At 41.6% G+C, this 17,756-nt stretch overlaps 1 protein-coding gene across 2 annotated transcripts in view; it reads left to right on the forward strand.

Moving 5' to 3' along the window:
• The first annotated feature begins 1,206 nt into the window (after positions 1–1,206).
• Positions 1,207–17,756, forward strand: part of RP2 (RP2 activator of ARL3 GTPase) — a 56,573-nt gene continuing 40,023 nt past the window's right edge. Inside the window, exon 1 of one of the 2 annotated variants that reach the window (XM_030305297.2) lies at positions 1,207–1,505. In XM_030305297.2, the coding sequence (XP_030161157.1) occupies positions 1,404–1,505 (102 nt within the window). In that variant the 5' untranslated portion in view covers positions 1,207–1,403. Of the gene's footprint in view, positions 1,506–12,138; positions 12,797–17,756 lie in introns of those variants that run through there. The other variant, XM_030305298.1, reaches the window with a different exon arrangement.

A 17,756-nucleotide genomic window follows, 5' to 3' on the forward strand; every position in this document is an offset into this window, starting at 1 on the left:
AGACAGGAAGTGAAAAAGGGAACATTCTTAATGCTCAAGTTAAGTCAGAGACCCATTTAGGATACATACTCTAAATGTAAATAAGGGTGGGAAAGTAAAAAGTTAACCAAATTTGAACCTGAACTGATCTGCATTTGCTGTCCCACCAAGATGTCAAAATACTGTACTCAGAGAATTAAAATAACCTTTTTTTCTATTACAGAAGCAATACATGTGTATTGTAGTAAATTTAGCCCAAGGGTAACAAATGTTAATATTTAGTGTGTGTGTATATATATATATATACATATATATATATATATATATATATTTAATACCTTCAGACAGACCCTATGCCATTTGCTCAGAGCTGTTTATATGGCAATGCTTGTGTCCTTCCCTAGGGTATAAATTCCAGAGGAGAACCCCTTTACTAGGACATCTCGCCCCCGCCTCATCGCGCACACACTTCAGACACTGTCTTCGATAAGGAATATAGAAAAGGTTGTAAATGCTTCCTTCACTAGCATGCATTCATGCATGCATTCATTTGACAAACATCTTATCGAGCACCTAGCCTGGAGCTGAGCCAGGCCTAGGGAATTCAAAGATACAAGCTCTTTGAGATCGGCTCTTTGGTCTCAAGAAATTCACATTTCTAATAGAGAATACACAAACAATTATTTTATTAAGTACTTGTGCAATTTTAGAGTGATATGCAGAAGTATTAAGAAAACACAGAAGAGAGGGCAAAGGGGGGTGTGGCTGGGGGAAGTTTCCGGAAGGGGCGACACTGGCCAGACGGTGTGGGGCGGGTGTGATGAGGAGAAAATTAACGAATTTCAGGGCCCCTTCCTGTGTCAGCCGCAGTTCCTGCTCCCTCGCCACTTGCATCATAAAACTGAAGCTTAATGTTCAACTAGGGATCCCTCCCGCGCCTAGAACTTGGAAACTGAGAACCAAGGGCAAAAAGACGGCGGAGCCAGCACTCCCAGCGGCTAGAGAGCCCTAGGGAGTCCTCGGAGGGGCGGGGCCGGGCTGGGGGCGGGGTCGGCCTTGCGTGCGCCAGAGCCGGCCGGGCCCGCCACTGGGGGCCGGCGCAGGAGCGGGGCGCGGATTGGTTGTATGGGTCCGTCGACCTCTCTTCATAGGCCGCGCAGGGCCGCTCGCGGGGCTTTGATTGGCTCACGGGGCGCCGAGTGGTCATTGGCTGCGATGGGTCGTCTGGGCGACTAGGAGGAAAAAGAGAAGGGGTGTTGGGCCTGGCGGGCTAACCCGGATTGGGGACAGCTGGCGGTTCCGCGGGGCGGTGTCCGGAGAGCTGCGGGGCTCCGGAGCCCGAGGTCCACGCCACACTCCCAGGAGGTCCCCGAACCAGCGGGCCGGCGAGGAGTAGCGGCCAGCGAGACCCGCAAGCCGGGACCATGGGCTGCTTCTTCTCGAAGAGGCGGAAGGCTGAGAAGGAGTCGCAGCCCGAGGGCGAGGAGGAGCGGCCGAAGCAGTACAGCTGGGACCAGCGCGAGAAGGTAACCGAAGTCCCTCGGCCATTGGTTTCGGCCGTCCCGAGCCGCTCAGCCGGGGTCCCTGGCGGCCCCGGAGGACTGAGGGGGGCCGACCCAGCGGATGCAGTTCGCGCGCGCGCGTTCTCCTCTCTCTCACGCCAGTAGTTGGAAGTCCGGGGGGGGGGGGTAATGACTTTTGGGGGGGGGAGCGGTGAAATAACAGCGCCGCGGAGGACTGTGAAAGCGCTGGAAGGCGCCTTCGAACTCATTGTCAGAGTCCTGGGGGCTTTCCCTCCGGTCCGAGGGCGGACTGTAGGGAAGGAAGCAGAGCCTCCAATGCCCCTAATCTCAGATCTGTTCATTTCACCCGCTGCGCGGAGCGGGGTTTTGTCCAGTCGTCGAGTTACACGTGGGACCGATTCTCATCTCTTTCGCCGCTCACGTTCGTTCTGTGGCTGTTTTCTCTTTTGTCTGCCCCAGCGGGTAAATCTCTTTAGTGCCTAGTGGTATATTCTACTGCTGAATTTTCTGTTACCGAGTGGACTGTTGATTTCGCTTTCCCTCCTCCCTCTTCCAGTTCCCCGAAAGGAATAATGAAAAGCGGACCAGTCTTGGAATGTGTGTTAAGACTGTATGGTGAAAATAACCAGCATAAACCGGGCAGTACTTTACTATTGTTTTCAATGAATGAAAACGCCCTTCTTTTTACTTCGGTCTATAAGCCAGAAATGAGAAAGCTTTGAAATGTCCACTGGTGTTGCACAAAACACACTTAGTCATAAATTTCATAATGTTTCCTCTTTCTACATAGTTCTGCATTTGTGCTTAGTAAATTACTTTGATAGACTTCTCAATTATTTTTCTTTTCCAGAAAAAGATTTTTTAATAAGCGTTACGAACAGTTAACTCCTTGCTTAATGCAACTTATCTTTACCCGTGAATACTTTAAAGTTGGTATTCATATTATGATTTCAGAGACCTTCCCGCATGGTTTTCAATCGCCAGAATAATTGATTCATGTAAACTCAGCTCTCCAAGTGTCAGCTTTAAGAAACTGGAAGCTTTTTGCAGAATTTTGAGTCGCAGCTCTCTGTCCCATTTTTCACATCCTTCTTAGATTGCATGGTATATTTATTCTCTTATCTATACTTGATAGTATCATTTTATTGCCTAGGAATGGAAGGTGCTGTGATATCACACACAAATATTGCACCTATGATTTAGGGCACCTGGTTAAGTGTTACGATTTCCTGGTTTCTGAGTTGGAGCCCCACATCGGGCTCTGTGCTGACAGTTCAGAGCCTGGAGCCTGCTTCAGATCCTCTGTCTCTCTGCCCCTCCCCTGCTCGCACTCTGTCTCTCTCTCCCCAAAATAAGTAAACATTAAAAAAATTAAAGTTATTTGGTGGACAGTTTTTTAAAAGATTCATTTCCTCAGTCTTACTATTTCTAACAATGCTCCTTAACCTTGAACTGTCTGCTATAGAGAAGCTTGTGTGTTTGATTTTTATTTCAGCTTTTTGTTTTGAAGTCATAGGCTAAAACTAAAGTGCTTTTATTTTATTTAGAGTAGTCATGGTTGCCCTTTTGATTCATTCATTACTTCATAATAAATTGTCTTAAAGTTAACCTTTATTAATATAATGTTCAGGTTAGTTAGAATCTCATGTTAATTATTCTTTTGGATACATGGGTGTGTTCTGTGATTTTTTTTCTTTTGCTTTTTGGCTAAGTAAATGCATCGAAAAATACAGTAGTGGACACCAACACCTAAGCTTTCTGCCCCATATGAGCATGTAATAAACTTTCAGTTGTAGACACTATTTTGTGATCACAGGGAACATTTTGGGGGAACACTACTAGGTACTGTAGTTGTAGAGGTGGAAGACCTATTACTGGATATGTAAAATAAGCTCATGCCTCTGGATATGTGCATAATAAAAGTTAAAATCTTGATCAAGTCATCTAATCAGAATTTTCTAACTAAATGAGCATTATATTATGAAAACAGTCCAGTTTTAAAATATGTTGGGGGCACCTGGGTGACTCAGTCCATGAAGCTTCTGACTCGTGGTTTCAGCTCAGGTCATGATCTCATGTTCATGGGTTCAAGCCCTGCATCAGGCTCTGCACTGATAATACAGAGCCTGCTTGAGATTCTGTCTCTCTGCCCCTTCCCTGTTTGCTTGCTCGCTCGCTCTCTCTCTCTCTCTCTCAGAATAAATAAACATAAAAAAAATTTGTTGGACTTGGGGTGCCTGAGTAGCTCAGTTGGTTGAGCGTCCAACTTCGACTCAGGTCATGATCTCACAGTTCGTGAGTTTGAGCCCTGCATTGGGTTCTCTGCTGTCAGGAGGAACCCACTTCAGATCCTCTGTCCCCCTCTCTCTCTGCACCTCCCCTGCTCATGCTTGCTGTCTGTCTGTCTGTCTCTCTCTCTCTCTCTCTCTCTCTCTCAAAAATAAATAAACATTAAAAAAATATGTTGGACTGTTCGAGAAAGAGAATTACCAGCTTACATTTTGAGACAGTGGAGGTACCACATTTCCCAACATTGCTTTTTTCTTTTTGGGATTTTTCTTTTTCTTTTGGAATTATTAGGAGTTCACTCTACGGTGCCTCATTTATGGTAGCCTACTAAATTTTATATGATTTTAAAGATTTTTTTTCTAGTTCCTTATCTCTCGTGAGGCCAGTTTGGGCTAGTGTACAAATGTTCTGGATTAGTCCAATGATACTTTTACTGAGTTTAGCATGGTCTTGCTTGCTCCTAGAAGATTTTAGTTGTACCTTATAAGGAACAGAATGCAAATACGTCCCAGAGAACATAAGCGAGATAAGTTTTAAAGTTACATCAGACAATTACCATTCAATTATAGATGTAAAAACAAAATGCATTGCCTGAAAAATTTCCTTGCAATGTGGAAAAGTGGTGTCTAAATTTTTCCTTAGGTTGTGTAATCAGAGTATCTTTATTGAGAGGCACCCTCTGGGTTTTGGGTTTTGACTTGTGTAATTGGGTTGGTCTTAGGGGACTGAAGCTGGGAGAAATTGTCTCAGGATGTTTGGAGACTAGGTGTTGTCATGGCAACTGATTTACTGTAATCAACAGTGTATGAAGCTTATTTTCTATTGCTGCTAACTTTGAAAAAGTAAAAAAGTTACTGTACAATTACTACATTGGCATGAGAAATATTTTCGGATTGTAACATCAGTTTTTTAAATCATTTGGAAAGAGGGGCTCCTGGGTGGCTCAGTCGGTTAGGCGGCCGACTTCGGCTCAGGTCATGATCTCACGGTCTGTGAGTTCGAGCCCCGCATCGGGCTCTGTGCTGACAGCTCAGAGCCTGGAGCCTGTTTCGGATTCTGTGTCTCCCTCTCTCTGACCCTCCCCCGTTCATGCTCTGTCTCTGTCTCAAAAATAAATAAACGTTAAAAAAAATTTTTTTTAATCATTTGGAAAGAAATGCTTTTACCCTTGTTATCTGTGCTGCCTCTCACAGTTAGACAAATTATTCTATATATATATATATAGAATATATGTATGTATATATGTGTGTGTGTGTGTGTATATATATATATATATATATGCACTCCAACACCAAGGAAGACTCAAAATTCTAAGAATTATCCCTGCCCTAAATGAGCAGGCTGGCTTTATTGAGTTAAAATAGGAAATAATTTAAGTATAAACAAAGAAAAGAGGAGTGGTACAGAAAAGAAGTTTTCATTTTCTGGTTGTTCATACCAATACTCTCCCTAGATGATAGAAATGAGGATTAGTCCTCTAAACAATGCTGGCCTAAGTATGAAATTTGTGAATTTGAGTATGAGCAACACATCTTGTATCCATTGCACTTATCTCATGTTTGGTAGAAATAAAACTAAACAAAAGCCTTCTACCAGGGATTCGAGTAACTGCGTTTTATTTGGTGTCTGTGTCGTGACCTATCCAATAAAGCAGTCAATTTGTGTATTTCAGGTTCTTTGGCTATAAAATGGGACAGTGATAAAGAATTTTTTACTATTTAATAAGGTAAAGCCCTGGCCTGAGGGGTTAGACAACAGTGGTCACCTCTGAGGATAGAACTCACACCAGAGATTGCCAGGGAGGAGGGGGACGGGGGGGGGGCAGAACCGGTCTTATTATAAAGCAGATCATAATTCCTAGGGTTGTTCATCAGCAGAAGGAATGGCTTTGTGAGGAACTGATGTGCATATTAATCAAAAGATTCAGACAGTGCCTGGATGACCACCTACTAGAAAGAAGCATCTGCATTGAGGAGGGGGCTAGATGCTGTTTTTAGCGTTTTAAGTATGAACAGTGCATATTCTAGGTATCCATTGCTGCATACCAAACCACTCTAAAACTTAAGGGCTTAGAACAATGGCAAGTACTTATTTTGTTCACAACTCTGCAATTTGTGTAGGGCTTAGCAAGGTTGACTCTCCCCTCTGTATGGCATCAGATGCAGCAGCTTGACTGAGGACTGGAAGATCTGCTTTCAAATATAGCTTAATAACAGAGCTGGCTGGCAAGTTGATCTGGCTTTCGACTAGGAGCTCAGCTAGGGCTGAGGGCCAGGGGCCTCTTAGAGTTGCGGCTTCCTTGCAGCGTGATGGCTGGGTTCTAAAGGCAAGTGTCCTAAGAGGGACTGGCAGAAGCTGCATGACGTTTTCTTTTCTTTTTTCTCTTTTCTTTTCTTTTCTTTTCTTTTCTTTTCTTTTCTTTTCTTTCTTGACTCTGAATTCTCTTTATTTTTTTTTAATTTGTATTTTCCTTTTTTTTTTAATATAATTTATTGTCAAGCTGGCTAACATACAGCATGTACAGGGTGCTCTTGGTTTCGGGGGTTGATTCCCGTGATTCATTGCTTCCGTACGACACCCAGTGCTCATCCCAACAGGCACCCTCCTCAATGCCCGTCACCCGTTTCCCCTCTCTCCCCTGCCGCCCCATCCACCGTCAGTTTGTTCTCTGTATTTAAGAGTCTCTCATGGTTTGTCTCCCTCTCTGTTGGAAACTATTTTTCCCCCCTTCCTTTCCCCCTGCATGGCGTTTTCTAACTAGCCTCTTAAGTGATGTAGCATTACTTCTTTTTTTTTTTTTTTTTTTTTTTATAAAACCAATTTTATTGGAAGTTTTCAACGTTTATTTATTTTTGGGACAGAGAGAGACAGAGCATGAACGGGGGAGGGTCAGAGAGAGAGGGAGACACAGAATCGGAAACAGGCTCCAGGCTCTGAGCCATCAGCCCAGAGCCTGACGCGGGGCTCGAACTCACGGACCGAGAGATCGTGACCTGGCCGAAGTCGGACGCTTAACCGACTGCGCCACCCAGGCGCCCCAAGTGATGTAGCATTACTTCTGCCACATTCTGTTCATGTTCAAGGGGAGGGGACCTCTTGGTGGGAGGAGTGTTAAAGAATTTGTCTACGTGTTTTACAAGACCAGTGCTCTAACCCCTGAGCTATGAAGCCAACCATTGTCTACGTGTTTTAAATCTTTTTTTAAAAATATTTATTTATATTTGAGAGAAAGAGAGCACGCCCGTGAGCAGGCGAGGAGCAGAGGGAGAGGGAGACAGGATCGAAATGGGCTCTGCCTTCACAGCGGGGAGCTGGATTTGGGGCTCAAACTCATGAACTGTGAGATCATGACCTGAGCCAGAGTTGGATGCTTAACCGACTGAACCTCCCAGCCACCCCCACGTTTTAAATCTTTTACGTGAAGTTGTTGTTACTGCTTTTAAGCGATAACTAGCTTTTTGTTTATTTGTTTTCAAAATAGCTTTATCAGTAATCAGGAAAATTAAAATTAAAATCGCAGCGAGATATCACCTTACACCTGTCAGAATGGCTAAAAGCAGAAACTCCAGAAACACCCAAGTGTTGGCGCGGATGTGGAGAAAAAAGAATCCTCTTGCACTGTTGCTGTTGGTGGGAATGCAAACTGGTGTGGAATACAGTATGGAGGTTCCTCAAAAAGATAAAAAATAGAACTACCCTATGATCCAGTAACCACACTACTTGGTAGTTACCCAAAATATACAAAAACACTAATTTGGAGGGATATATATACCCCTGGGTTTATTGCAGCATTATTTACAATAGCCAAATTATGGAAGCAGCCCAAGTGTCCTTCAGTAGATGAATAGACAAGACGTGGTGTACATATATATCAGCATATTATTCAGCCATAAAAAGAATGAAATCTTGCCATTTGCAGCAACATGGATGGAGCTAGAAAGTATAACGCTAAGCGAAATAAGCCAGTCGAAGAAAGACAGATACCATATGATTTCACCCATGTGTGGAATTTGAGAAACAAAACAAATGAACAAAGGAAGAAAACAGAGAGAGACAAACCAAAAAACAGACTCTTAACTATAAAGAACAAACAGACGGTTATCAGAGGAGAGGGGAGTGGGGGTATGGGTGAAATAGGTAAAGGGGATCAAGAATACACTTATCTTGGGGCGCCTGGGTGGCTCAGTCAGTTATATGTCTGACTTTGGCTCAGGTCATGATCTCACGGTTTGTGAGTTCGAGCCCCGCATTGGGCTCTGTGCTGACAGCTCAGAGTCTAGAGCCTGCTTCAGATTCTGTGTCTCCCTCTCTCTCTCTCTCTGCCCCTCCCCTGCTCATGCTCTGTCCCTTTTTTCTCTCAAAAATAAATAAACATTTAAAAAAAATTTTTAAAGTACACGTATCTTGATGAACACTGAGTAATATACGGAGCTGTTGAATCACTATACTGTACTCCTGAAATTAATATAACACTGTATGTTAACTACACTGGAATTAAAATTTAAAAAAAAATTAAAAATGTGTTTAGTCCTGAAAAGGACTAGTAATAAATGTCTAAATTTTCTAAAGTTTTTATAATAAGCACACCTTATTTTTTTTTTTTTTTGAGGGAGAGAGAGAGAGAGCGCGTGTGTGCGAGAGCACCCATGAGAGAGGGGCAGAGGGAAAGGGAGAAAGAGAATCCTAAGCAGGCTCCAAACCCAGTGCAAGCCCTACATGGAGCTGGATCACAAGACCATGAGATCATGATCCGAGCCAAAATCAAGAATTGGTCGCTTCACTGACTGAGCCACCCAGGCACCCCAGGCACACCTTATTTCTATAATCAGATATATATGCAATGTATATAAATAGAAATATTAATAAAAATGTGATCTCTGGGACCAAATATATAATTAATGGATACCTTGAAAGACTAATATAGATTTCTACTTGACTGTTGATTATAATTCTGTTCAAATCTGTACAAACATAAAACCAGGCATAAATCCCTTATGGTTATACCATTCTAAAATGATAAAATAAAAAGAAAAATTTTAAGCACATGTAAGTATAAAGCTAATTAAATTAAAAAACAACTTTAATATTAAAAAGTAACTTTAATGAGATAGAATTCATCTACCATACAACTTACTCGAATTGTACAGTTCAATAGTTTTAATAACTTCACAGGGTTATGGTACCATCGCTATGATCTAATTCTAGAACACATTCATCTCCCACAAGATATCCATACCTATTAGTAGTTATTCCCACTTCTCCCTGCCCCCCCCCCCCCGCTGGAAACCACAATTTTACTTTCTATCTCTATAGATTTGCCAAATAACGCAGTATTTAGTCTTTTGTTACTGGCTTCTTTCATTTAGCATGTTTTTGAGATTCACCCATATTGTAGCATGTATCAGTACTTTATTCCTTTTTATTGGTGAATAATATTCCACACAATAGATATTCACTTATAAATTTTATTTGTCCAGGGGCGCCTGGGTGGCTCAGTTGGTTGAGCATCCGACTGCGGCTCAGGTCATGATCTCACAGTTTGTGGGTTCGAGCCCCGCATCAGGCTCTGTGCTGACAGCTTGCTCAGAGCCTGCAGCCTGCTTCAGATTCTGTGTCTCCTTCTCTCTCTCTCTCTGCCCCTCCCCTGCTCATGCTCTGTCTCTCTGTCTCTCAAAAATAAATAAATGTTAAAAAATTTTAAATAAAATGAAATAAATTTTATTTGTCCAGTTTATGTATCCATTCATCAGCTGATGGACGTTTGGGTTGTTTTCACTTTTGGGCCATTACAAATAATGCCGCTGTGAATATTCATGTACAAGTTTTTGTGTGGACATATATTTTTATTTCTCTTGGGGTCATCCCTAGGAGTGGAATTCCTGAGTCATATAGTAACTTCTGTGTTTAACTTTTTGAAGCTCTGCCAAGCTTTTTAAAAGTGTACCATTTTATTTTATTTTATTTTTCATGTTTATTTTTGAGAGAGAGACAGAGCACGAGTGAGGGAGGGGCAGAGAGAGAGGGAGACACAGAATCCGAAGCAGGCTCCAGGCTCTGAGCTGCCAGCACGGAGCCTGACACGGGGCTCGAATCCACAAATCATGAGATTGTGACCTGAGCCGAAGTCCGACGCTCAACCGACTGAGCCGCCCAGGCACCCCGCACCATTTTCGATTTCTACCAGCAGTATATGAGGGTTCTAATTTCTTCACTCACATAAAATTTTGATAAAGAGGAAAAGTGCAAAGAGTGAAAAATGCATGGGACTGGGTTTTTAATTTGCATTCTACACACCAATATACCTCCTTGGTAGAGGCGTTTAGCTTTTCCAGCTCTCAATTTCCTAGGATCCCTTCCAGTTGTCTGATTCTTTGAGCATCTCGGGAGAGGAGAGGTAAGCATTGCTAGAAGCATTCAGGCAAATCTGGGTGAACAAAGCCAATGTGATAGGCTGTAAGATTAGATTAGGTGATATGGAAAATCCTTTTCTTTTTTTAATTTTTTTTACTTACTTTGAAAGAGAGAGCACTGAGAGTATGAATGGGCGAGGGGCAGAGAGAGAGGGAGAGAATCCCAAGCAGGCTCTGCACTGTCAGCACGGAGCCTGATGCAGGGCTCAATCTCACGACCATGAGACCATCACCTGAGCTGTAATCAAGAGTTGGACGTTCAACCAACGGAGCCACCCAGGTGCCCCTTCTCTTTTTCCTTAAAGTTTTTTTTATTTATTTCATAATCTCTACACCCCACGTGGGGCTCAAACTTGTGACCCTGAGATCAAGAGCCACATGCTTTTCCAACTGAGCCAGCCAGGCACCCCAGAAAATCCTTTTCAATCCTAAAATTTCATAATTCTATTTTGTGGTTATATGTTTAGCAACATGGTGAGCTAATATAAATATAATGCTTCACCTTTGTCTTCATTGTACTTAAGATCAAAGTACTGGTATTTATTATTTCTATAATTACATGGCACTACCATTTTCATTTAGGAAATAACCTTTCAGCTGTATAGCTATGTAGTCCTGAAATTGATTTAACAATGTTTAAATTTTAAGTAATTTTAGTTTAATTGAAGTGTAATTTACATACAGTAAAATTCACCCTTTTGAAGTGTACAGTTCTGAGTTTTGGCAAATGAATACAGTCACATAACTGATCACTGCAATGGAGATCTAGTACAGTTACATCAACCCCCCAAATTTCCTCATGCTCCTTTGCAGCCAAGTCTGCCCCTAGCCTCTGATCAGTTTTTTTATCCCTATAGTTTTGTCTTTTTGAGAATGTCATATAAATAGAATCCGACAGTAACCTTTTGAGTCTGCCTTCTTTCACTTAGCATGAGACATTTATTTATTTATTTTTTATTAAAAATTTTTTTAACGTTTATTTATTTTTGAGACAGAAACAGAGCATGAACGGGGGAGGGGCAGAGAGAGAGAGGGAATTACAGAATCCGAAGCAGGCTCCAGGCTCTGAGCTGTCAGCACAGAGCCCAACGTGGGACTCGAACTCACGGACCGCGTGATCATGACCTGAGCCGAAGTCGGACACTTAACCGACGGAGCCACCCAGGCGCCCCAGCATGATACATTTCAGATTCATCCATGTTGTCGCGTGTATCAGGAGTTCCTTTTTATTGTTGAGTAGTATTCCATTATTTGGGTGTACCATGTTTGTTTATCCATTCCCCAGTCGAGGAACATTTGGGTTGTTTTCAGTTTGGGTAATTATGAATAAATCTATTATAAACATTTGCAGACAGGTTTTTGAGTGAACATAATTTTTCATTTCCTTTGGGTGAATATTTAGGAGTGGGATTACTGACTCATATGGAAATTGTATATTAAACTTCATAAGAAACTGCCAAACTGTTTTTCCAAAGTGGCTGTGCCAGTTTGCATTCTTACGGGCAATGTATGAGAGATCCAGTTGCTATGCCACCAGCACTTGTTATGTTCAGTTTTTCTTTTTTTTTTTTTAATCTAATTTTAGCCATTCTAATAGGCATGCATTGGTGTTTCATTGTGGTTTCATTTGCATATCCTTGATGAGTAATGACGTTGAGCATTTTTCCATGTACTTATTTGCTGTCCATGTATTTTTGCTGAAGCGTTTATTAAAATCTTTTGCCCATTTTTTAAAATGTTTGTTTGTTTGTTTGTTTATTTATTTATTTATTTAGAGGCAGCAAGCATGAGCGGGGGAAGGGCAGAGAGAGAGGGAGACAGAGAATCCCAGCCCGTCTCTTCACTGTCAGCACGGACCCCAACTCGGGACTCTATCTCACGAACCGTGAGATCATGACCTGAACTGAAATCAAGAGTTGGATGACCAACCGACTGAGCCACTCAAGCGCCCCTTTGGCCCATTTTTTACAGGATTGTTTTCTTAATTGTGTTTCGAGACTTTTTTTTATATAACTTGGATACGAGTCCCTTGTCATATGGTGTGTTTTACAGATTTTTTTTTCCCGCAATTAATGATTTGTCTGCTCTTAACGGTGTCTTTTGAAGAACAGAAATTTTCTATTTTGATGAAAGTCCCAATTTTTAATTTTTTCTTTTACGGATTTGTGTTTTTGGTTTCACATCTAGAAAATGTTTGCCTAACCAGGATTACAAAGATTTTTTTTCCCTCTGTTTTATTCTAGAAGTTGTAGGGTTTTTGGTGTTATAGTTAGGTTCTATGATCTATTTTGAGTTGTTTTATATGGTGCAAGATAAGGGAATTCTTTTACTTTTTTTACATATAGATTTCCAATTGTTTTGGCACCATTTGTTGAAAAGACTATGCTTTATTGAATTGCCTTTGCACCTTTGTCAATGTATACACAAGTCTATTTTTGAACTCTCTATTCTGTTCCATTGGTTTATGCGCCTAGTAAACATTGGTTTCTGTTTGAATCTGGTTAACTATGAAGAAGCAACCAAGAGAATGTTTTAGGAGCCAGATTGCCTGGGTCTCAGACTCAGCTCAAGCACTTACTAACTGTGTGAATTTGGGTAAGTTATTTAGACTCTCGGTGCCTAAATTTTCTCATCTGTAAAACAGAGATAATAGTACACAACCCTCATAGGGGGTTTTTATGAGTTTTGAGTGAATGACCGTAAAGCACTGAGCATGGTGACTTGTTCCTGTACATAGCTTCTTATCCTCCTGAGCCTTATTTTGGACTTCTGTGCAGATGGGCTTTCCACTAAAATTAACAGATTCCGGGGCGCCTGGGGGACTGAGTTGGTTGAGCATCCGACTCTTGGTGTTGGCTCAGGTCGTGATCTCACAGTTCATGGTTTGGAGCCCCGTGTCGGGCTCCATACCGACAGCACGGGGCCCCCTTGGGATTCTCTCTCCCTCTCTCTGCCCCTCCCCTGCTCATGCTCACTTGCTTGTGCCCTCTCTCTAAATAAATAAATAAATAAACTTAAATAAAAATTAAATTAACACATTCCATTATTTCATCTCAGATTATCATTATGGAAATTTAACTGCAGAGATGAATTTTAATGGAAAATTTCATTGCTGCTCAGTAAGAAAAAATAAGATGTTCACTTTTGTTTTCTGTTAGGAAAATAATGCTTAACTTAGTTTAGTAGCTGTATCGGGTGAACTCCAACTGTTGAAATAGTTTCTTTGATTTCAAAAGTATATCCACTACCTTTTGTGGATTATAGTAAGAAATACAGCCCAAACTACGCTCACTTCATAAGTGGCTCTTGTGAACAGGTAGCTTGAAATATGACGTTTCCATGTTTGTTTTTTTTAGGCACTTTATTTGAAAACTAGTAACTTGCAAAATTCCTGTGGTACTAAGCTTCAGGTTATTTATGATTACTTTTTGTTTTGAAGAACTTCCAAGATTTGTTGAGGAAGTATCCTAAGTTTCTCCTTCGTGGACCATATTGACAATCTGAATAATTTTATACTATACAACTCTTTAGCTAGAGGGTTAGTTTCTCCCCGTAACTATGAGAACTGAGGTATCCAGATAAAGTACTTAGACAAATAGTAAATTACATTTAACTCCTCAGCATTGACATTTGTTATGGACTAAATATCCGTGTCCCTTCAAAATTCATGTGTTGAAGCCCTAACTCCCATTGTGGCTGTGTTTGGAGATGGGGCCTCAAAGGAAGTAATTAAAGGTTAAATGGGATCATAAAGGTAGGGCCCTGATCTGATAGGATTAGGTTCCTTACAAGAAGAGACCTCAGAGAACTTGTTGCGTACTCACTCGGGAAGGCCATGCGAGGATATAGTGAGAAGGCAGACGTTGTCTGCAAGCCAGGGAGAGAGGTCTCACCAGAAACCAACCAACTGTGATGGCATCTTAATCTTGGACTTCCCAGCCTCCAGAACTGTGAGACATAAATTTCTGTTGTTTAAGCCACCTGATCTGTTATTTTGTTATGGCAACCAGTCTCAGTCTCCTCAGGCTGCCATCACAAAATAGCATGGGCTAGGTAGCTTTAAAGAGAAATTTATGTCTTAGATGGTTCTGGAGACTGGAAGTCCAAGATCAAGGTGCCGGCAGATCAAGTGTCTGGTGTCACAGGTCAGTATTGCTGGACATGAGTTAAAGCGTCAAAACCAGATTTTATTCAGTAACTACTGGCAGTGGGGGACAGAGCTGAGCTCCTTTCCAATTTGTGCGGAAGTGATTTCAACGATTTCATTAGGAAAATGAGGGAGCAGGGAGAACAGGGGCTTCGTAGAGTCAGAGAAGTGAAAATTGCAAAGTTGGTCAGTGTGAATGTGATTAGACGAGCTGTGTTCATTAACTCCGTTATCAAAGTGTGGATTCTATCCTCCCACAGAGACTGGTAGACAGAGGCCCTATCCTTCCTGACATTTATATTTCAAAGGAGTGGCTGTCAGGTCCTTGAGAAAGAGATTTCTGAATTTTAAGACTTACATACTCACAGCGGTGAGTTCTTTTTAGTAAATGCTGTAAGAAAGGGAAGTCAGGGGCCCATTATCAGGTATTGGCTAGAACAAACAGTAAATTTTCCTGGCAGAAACATTTTCCAGGCAGGAATTATAATGGGGGGGGAGGGGGGTTGAAGGGTCCTTCTAGAGACAGGGCTTTGTGCTGCTAGAAGCCATGCTTGAGTTTGGTCAAGTCTCTTACTCCAGGGATTGGGCCAGAGTTGTAGTGTGCCAGAAGTTTCCCGGTTCTCACTGGTGAGGGCCTGCATCCTGGCTCCTATTCAGTTACCTTCTTGCTATGTACTCATGGCCTTTCCTCTAGTGTGTACACAAGGAGAGAGGGAGAGAGAGGGAAGATCTTTTCTTTTCCCTTCTTCCTTCCTTCTTTCCTTCTAAGAGCACTAATCCCATCATGAGGCCCTGCCCTCAGGACCTCCTCTAAACCTAAAGAGCCCAACTCCAAATACCATCACCTTGGGGGTTAGGGCTTCAACAGATGAGTTTTGAGATGACACAGGTATTCAGTCCTCAGTCCATATGGCTTCCTGCGCAGACTACGATAGCAGCTCAATCATTTCAAAGTTAAGAGTGGATGTTGTTTGTGCATTTGCAACAGTCTTAACTACAACTACTGATATTGTACTAATTATAACCAACATAGTTGAAATTTCTCCGTTAAATACCGTGCATCTTATATATCACTTGCATGCAAAACACATCAGCTAAATTCCTTTAAGTCATAGGTATTAACTGTTCTGTTTTGTTATTTTTATCCAAACACTGGTTTGTTACATACTTAATTCTTAGATAAACGTGCTTGCAAATGTTTGAACTTGCTATCCATATCTCAGACAAAGATAACTTGGCCAGAACCTTGAACCCCAAATTAATTCCCCAGGAAAATACACGCAGAGTGTCACATCAAAGTTTTAAGGAGTTTCTGGTACAGTGAGATAAACCATAAACCGATAAACTGAAGCTTGAAGATTCCACTTGCCCATTGAACTTGAGGCCTTGGTAGGGCCAGGCCAACTCCTGGGCTCCTTTTCCCATACTCATGGCTTTCTTGCTCTTCTCACTCCCCACTGTGGGAGGTGGATCAGTGCCAAGGTGACAGGCTGAAGAAGACCAGAGAATTGTTTTGTACCCTCCTTAAAGCCTAAAGCAGAACTGGCTGAAACCACTCTTGCCTGTTCCTTTTTTCCACTTTAAGGCCTGGACTAGATCGAGATCCTGGTAGCCTGCGCCATGACCACATTCCCATTCCCATTCCCGTCTTCCAAGTGGAAGGTAGCCTCACCTTCCTTTTACCCCAGGTATGGGAGGGAAGAGAATGTAAAAAGGAGAAACCCAGGACTGATATTAGGAGTGCCTCTGCCTGGCTTTGTGTATAATTATCTTCCTACTCAAATTGGCCAACTTGAACCGTGACCTAGCTAAATGCCCCTAAGAACATCATTTTTGTTCTTGATCCTTATCAGGGTCTCTCTTCTTTGGAGATAGACTGGAGAATGGGGTGTGAAGTGTATGATTATCAAACTTAGTTACCCTTCACGTTTGTTTATTAAAGAGAAACCTAGGGGCTGCCTCCCTCAGGTTACACTCCGAGGTAACAAAGATTAAGTAGTTTAAATGGATTCAGCAAGGATGTGTGGAGCGCCTCTGTGGTGCCAGGCACTGTGCTAGGTACGGGGGGAAAACAAGGGGGAGCAAAACAGATAATCCCTTCCCTCATGGAGCTTATGTCGTAATAGAGGACCAGTAGAATACAGATAATAAATACAATTCACACATAGTGCCTTAAAAGGAAGCTAAGTGCTTCGGAGAAAAATAAAGAAGGGTAAAGAGGTAGTATTGGAGGTGGTGTTTCAGTTTTAAATAGATTGGTTATTGGATTCCAGCCCAAAGATCACTGCACAGGAAGGGACAGAGACTGGTATTTAATGTAATGTAGATACTCCGAAAAGGGAGAGCAGGCTTCTGGTTGAGGAAACTGGAAAGCTTCACAGAAAAAGTTTGACAGGTGGACAAGCAGACCTAGGAGAAGGCTGTCTGGGCAAAGGGGAATCAGAAGACATAGACAAGTCACAGAAAGTGACTTCAGATCTACTGAGGAAGAAAGGTCCCATAGGAGAGCAATAAGAATTAGGAGTAAAATGTAAGTTGTTATTACATAGTAGTGACTTACATTGAAAGATCTTCCAATATTGAACCATTTTCACGCAACTCGGGATGAATCCAGCTTGGTTGTGGCGCTTCCTCTTTTTATGGGATTGATTTAATTGGCAGTTGTCCCCACCTCCACCCCCCGCCCCAATCTATAGGCATGAGTGAAATGAACCTAAATTTTCTTCTTTTGCTGTGTCTTTGTTTTTCTTCTTAGGATCTCACTGGGAAGGCTAGTAGCACGAGTTAGGATTGTTCCTTTGTTTTCTATTGTCTTTTAAGGTTTGCATAAACCTGGGATAAATAAAATCTGAATCTGCTTATAAAACCATCAGGGCCTGGTGTTTTCTTTGTGGGAACACTTAGCTAGCCCACTGCTTCTATTTCTGTAGTAGTAATAGCATTTTATTTAGGCTTTTAACTTCTGCTGGAGTCAGTTGTGATAAGTTATTTTTCAAGAGATGTGTTCATTTCATAGACAAAATTTCTTAAAGCTTGTTGGTATATAGTTGTTGATGCTGTTCTCTTTTTAACCTCTACTTTATTTAGGGTGATAGCCCCCTTTTCATTCATACTATTTCTGTTTTGTTTTTATTTCCTTGATCATTCTTTCCAGAAGTTTGCCTATTTTTTTCCTTTTTTTTCCGCCCACCCCCCCAGCAAAACATATTTTTGGCTTTGCTGATGTTTTCTATTACATATTTAATACCTCAATCATTAACCTCTGATATGATTTTTTATCTTTTTTTCTCCTACTTTCTGTAAGTTTATTGTGTATTGTCTAATTTCTTAAGAAGGACATTTAACTGCTTAATTTTGAGTGTTTTTATTATAGCTATTTAAGGTTATAGCTTTCTGTCAAAGCACCAT

The sequence above is a fragment of the Lynx canadensis genome, chromosome X (assembly GCF_007474595.2).
Source record: "Lynx canadensis isolate LIC74 chromosome X, mLynCan4.pri.v2, whole genome shotgun sequence".
Taxonomy (NCBI): domain Eukaryota; kingdom Metazoa; phylum Chordata; class Mammalia; order Carnivora; family Felidae; genus Lynx; species Lynx canadensis.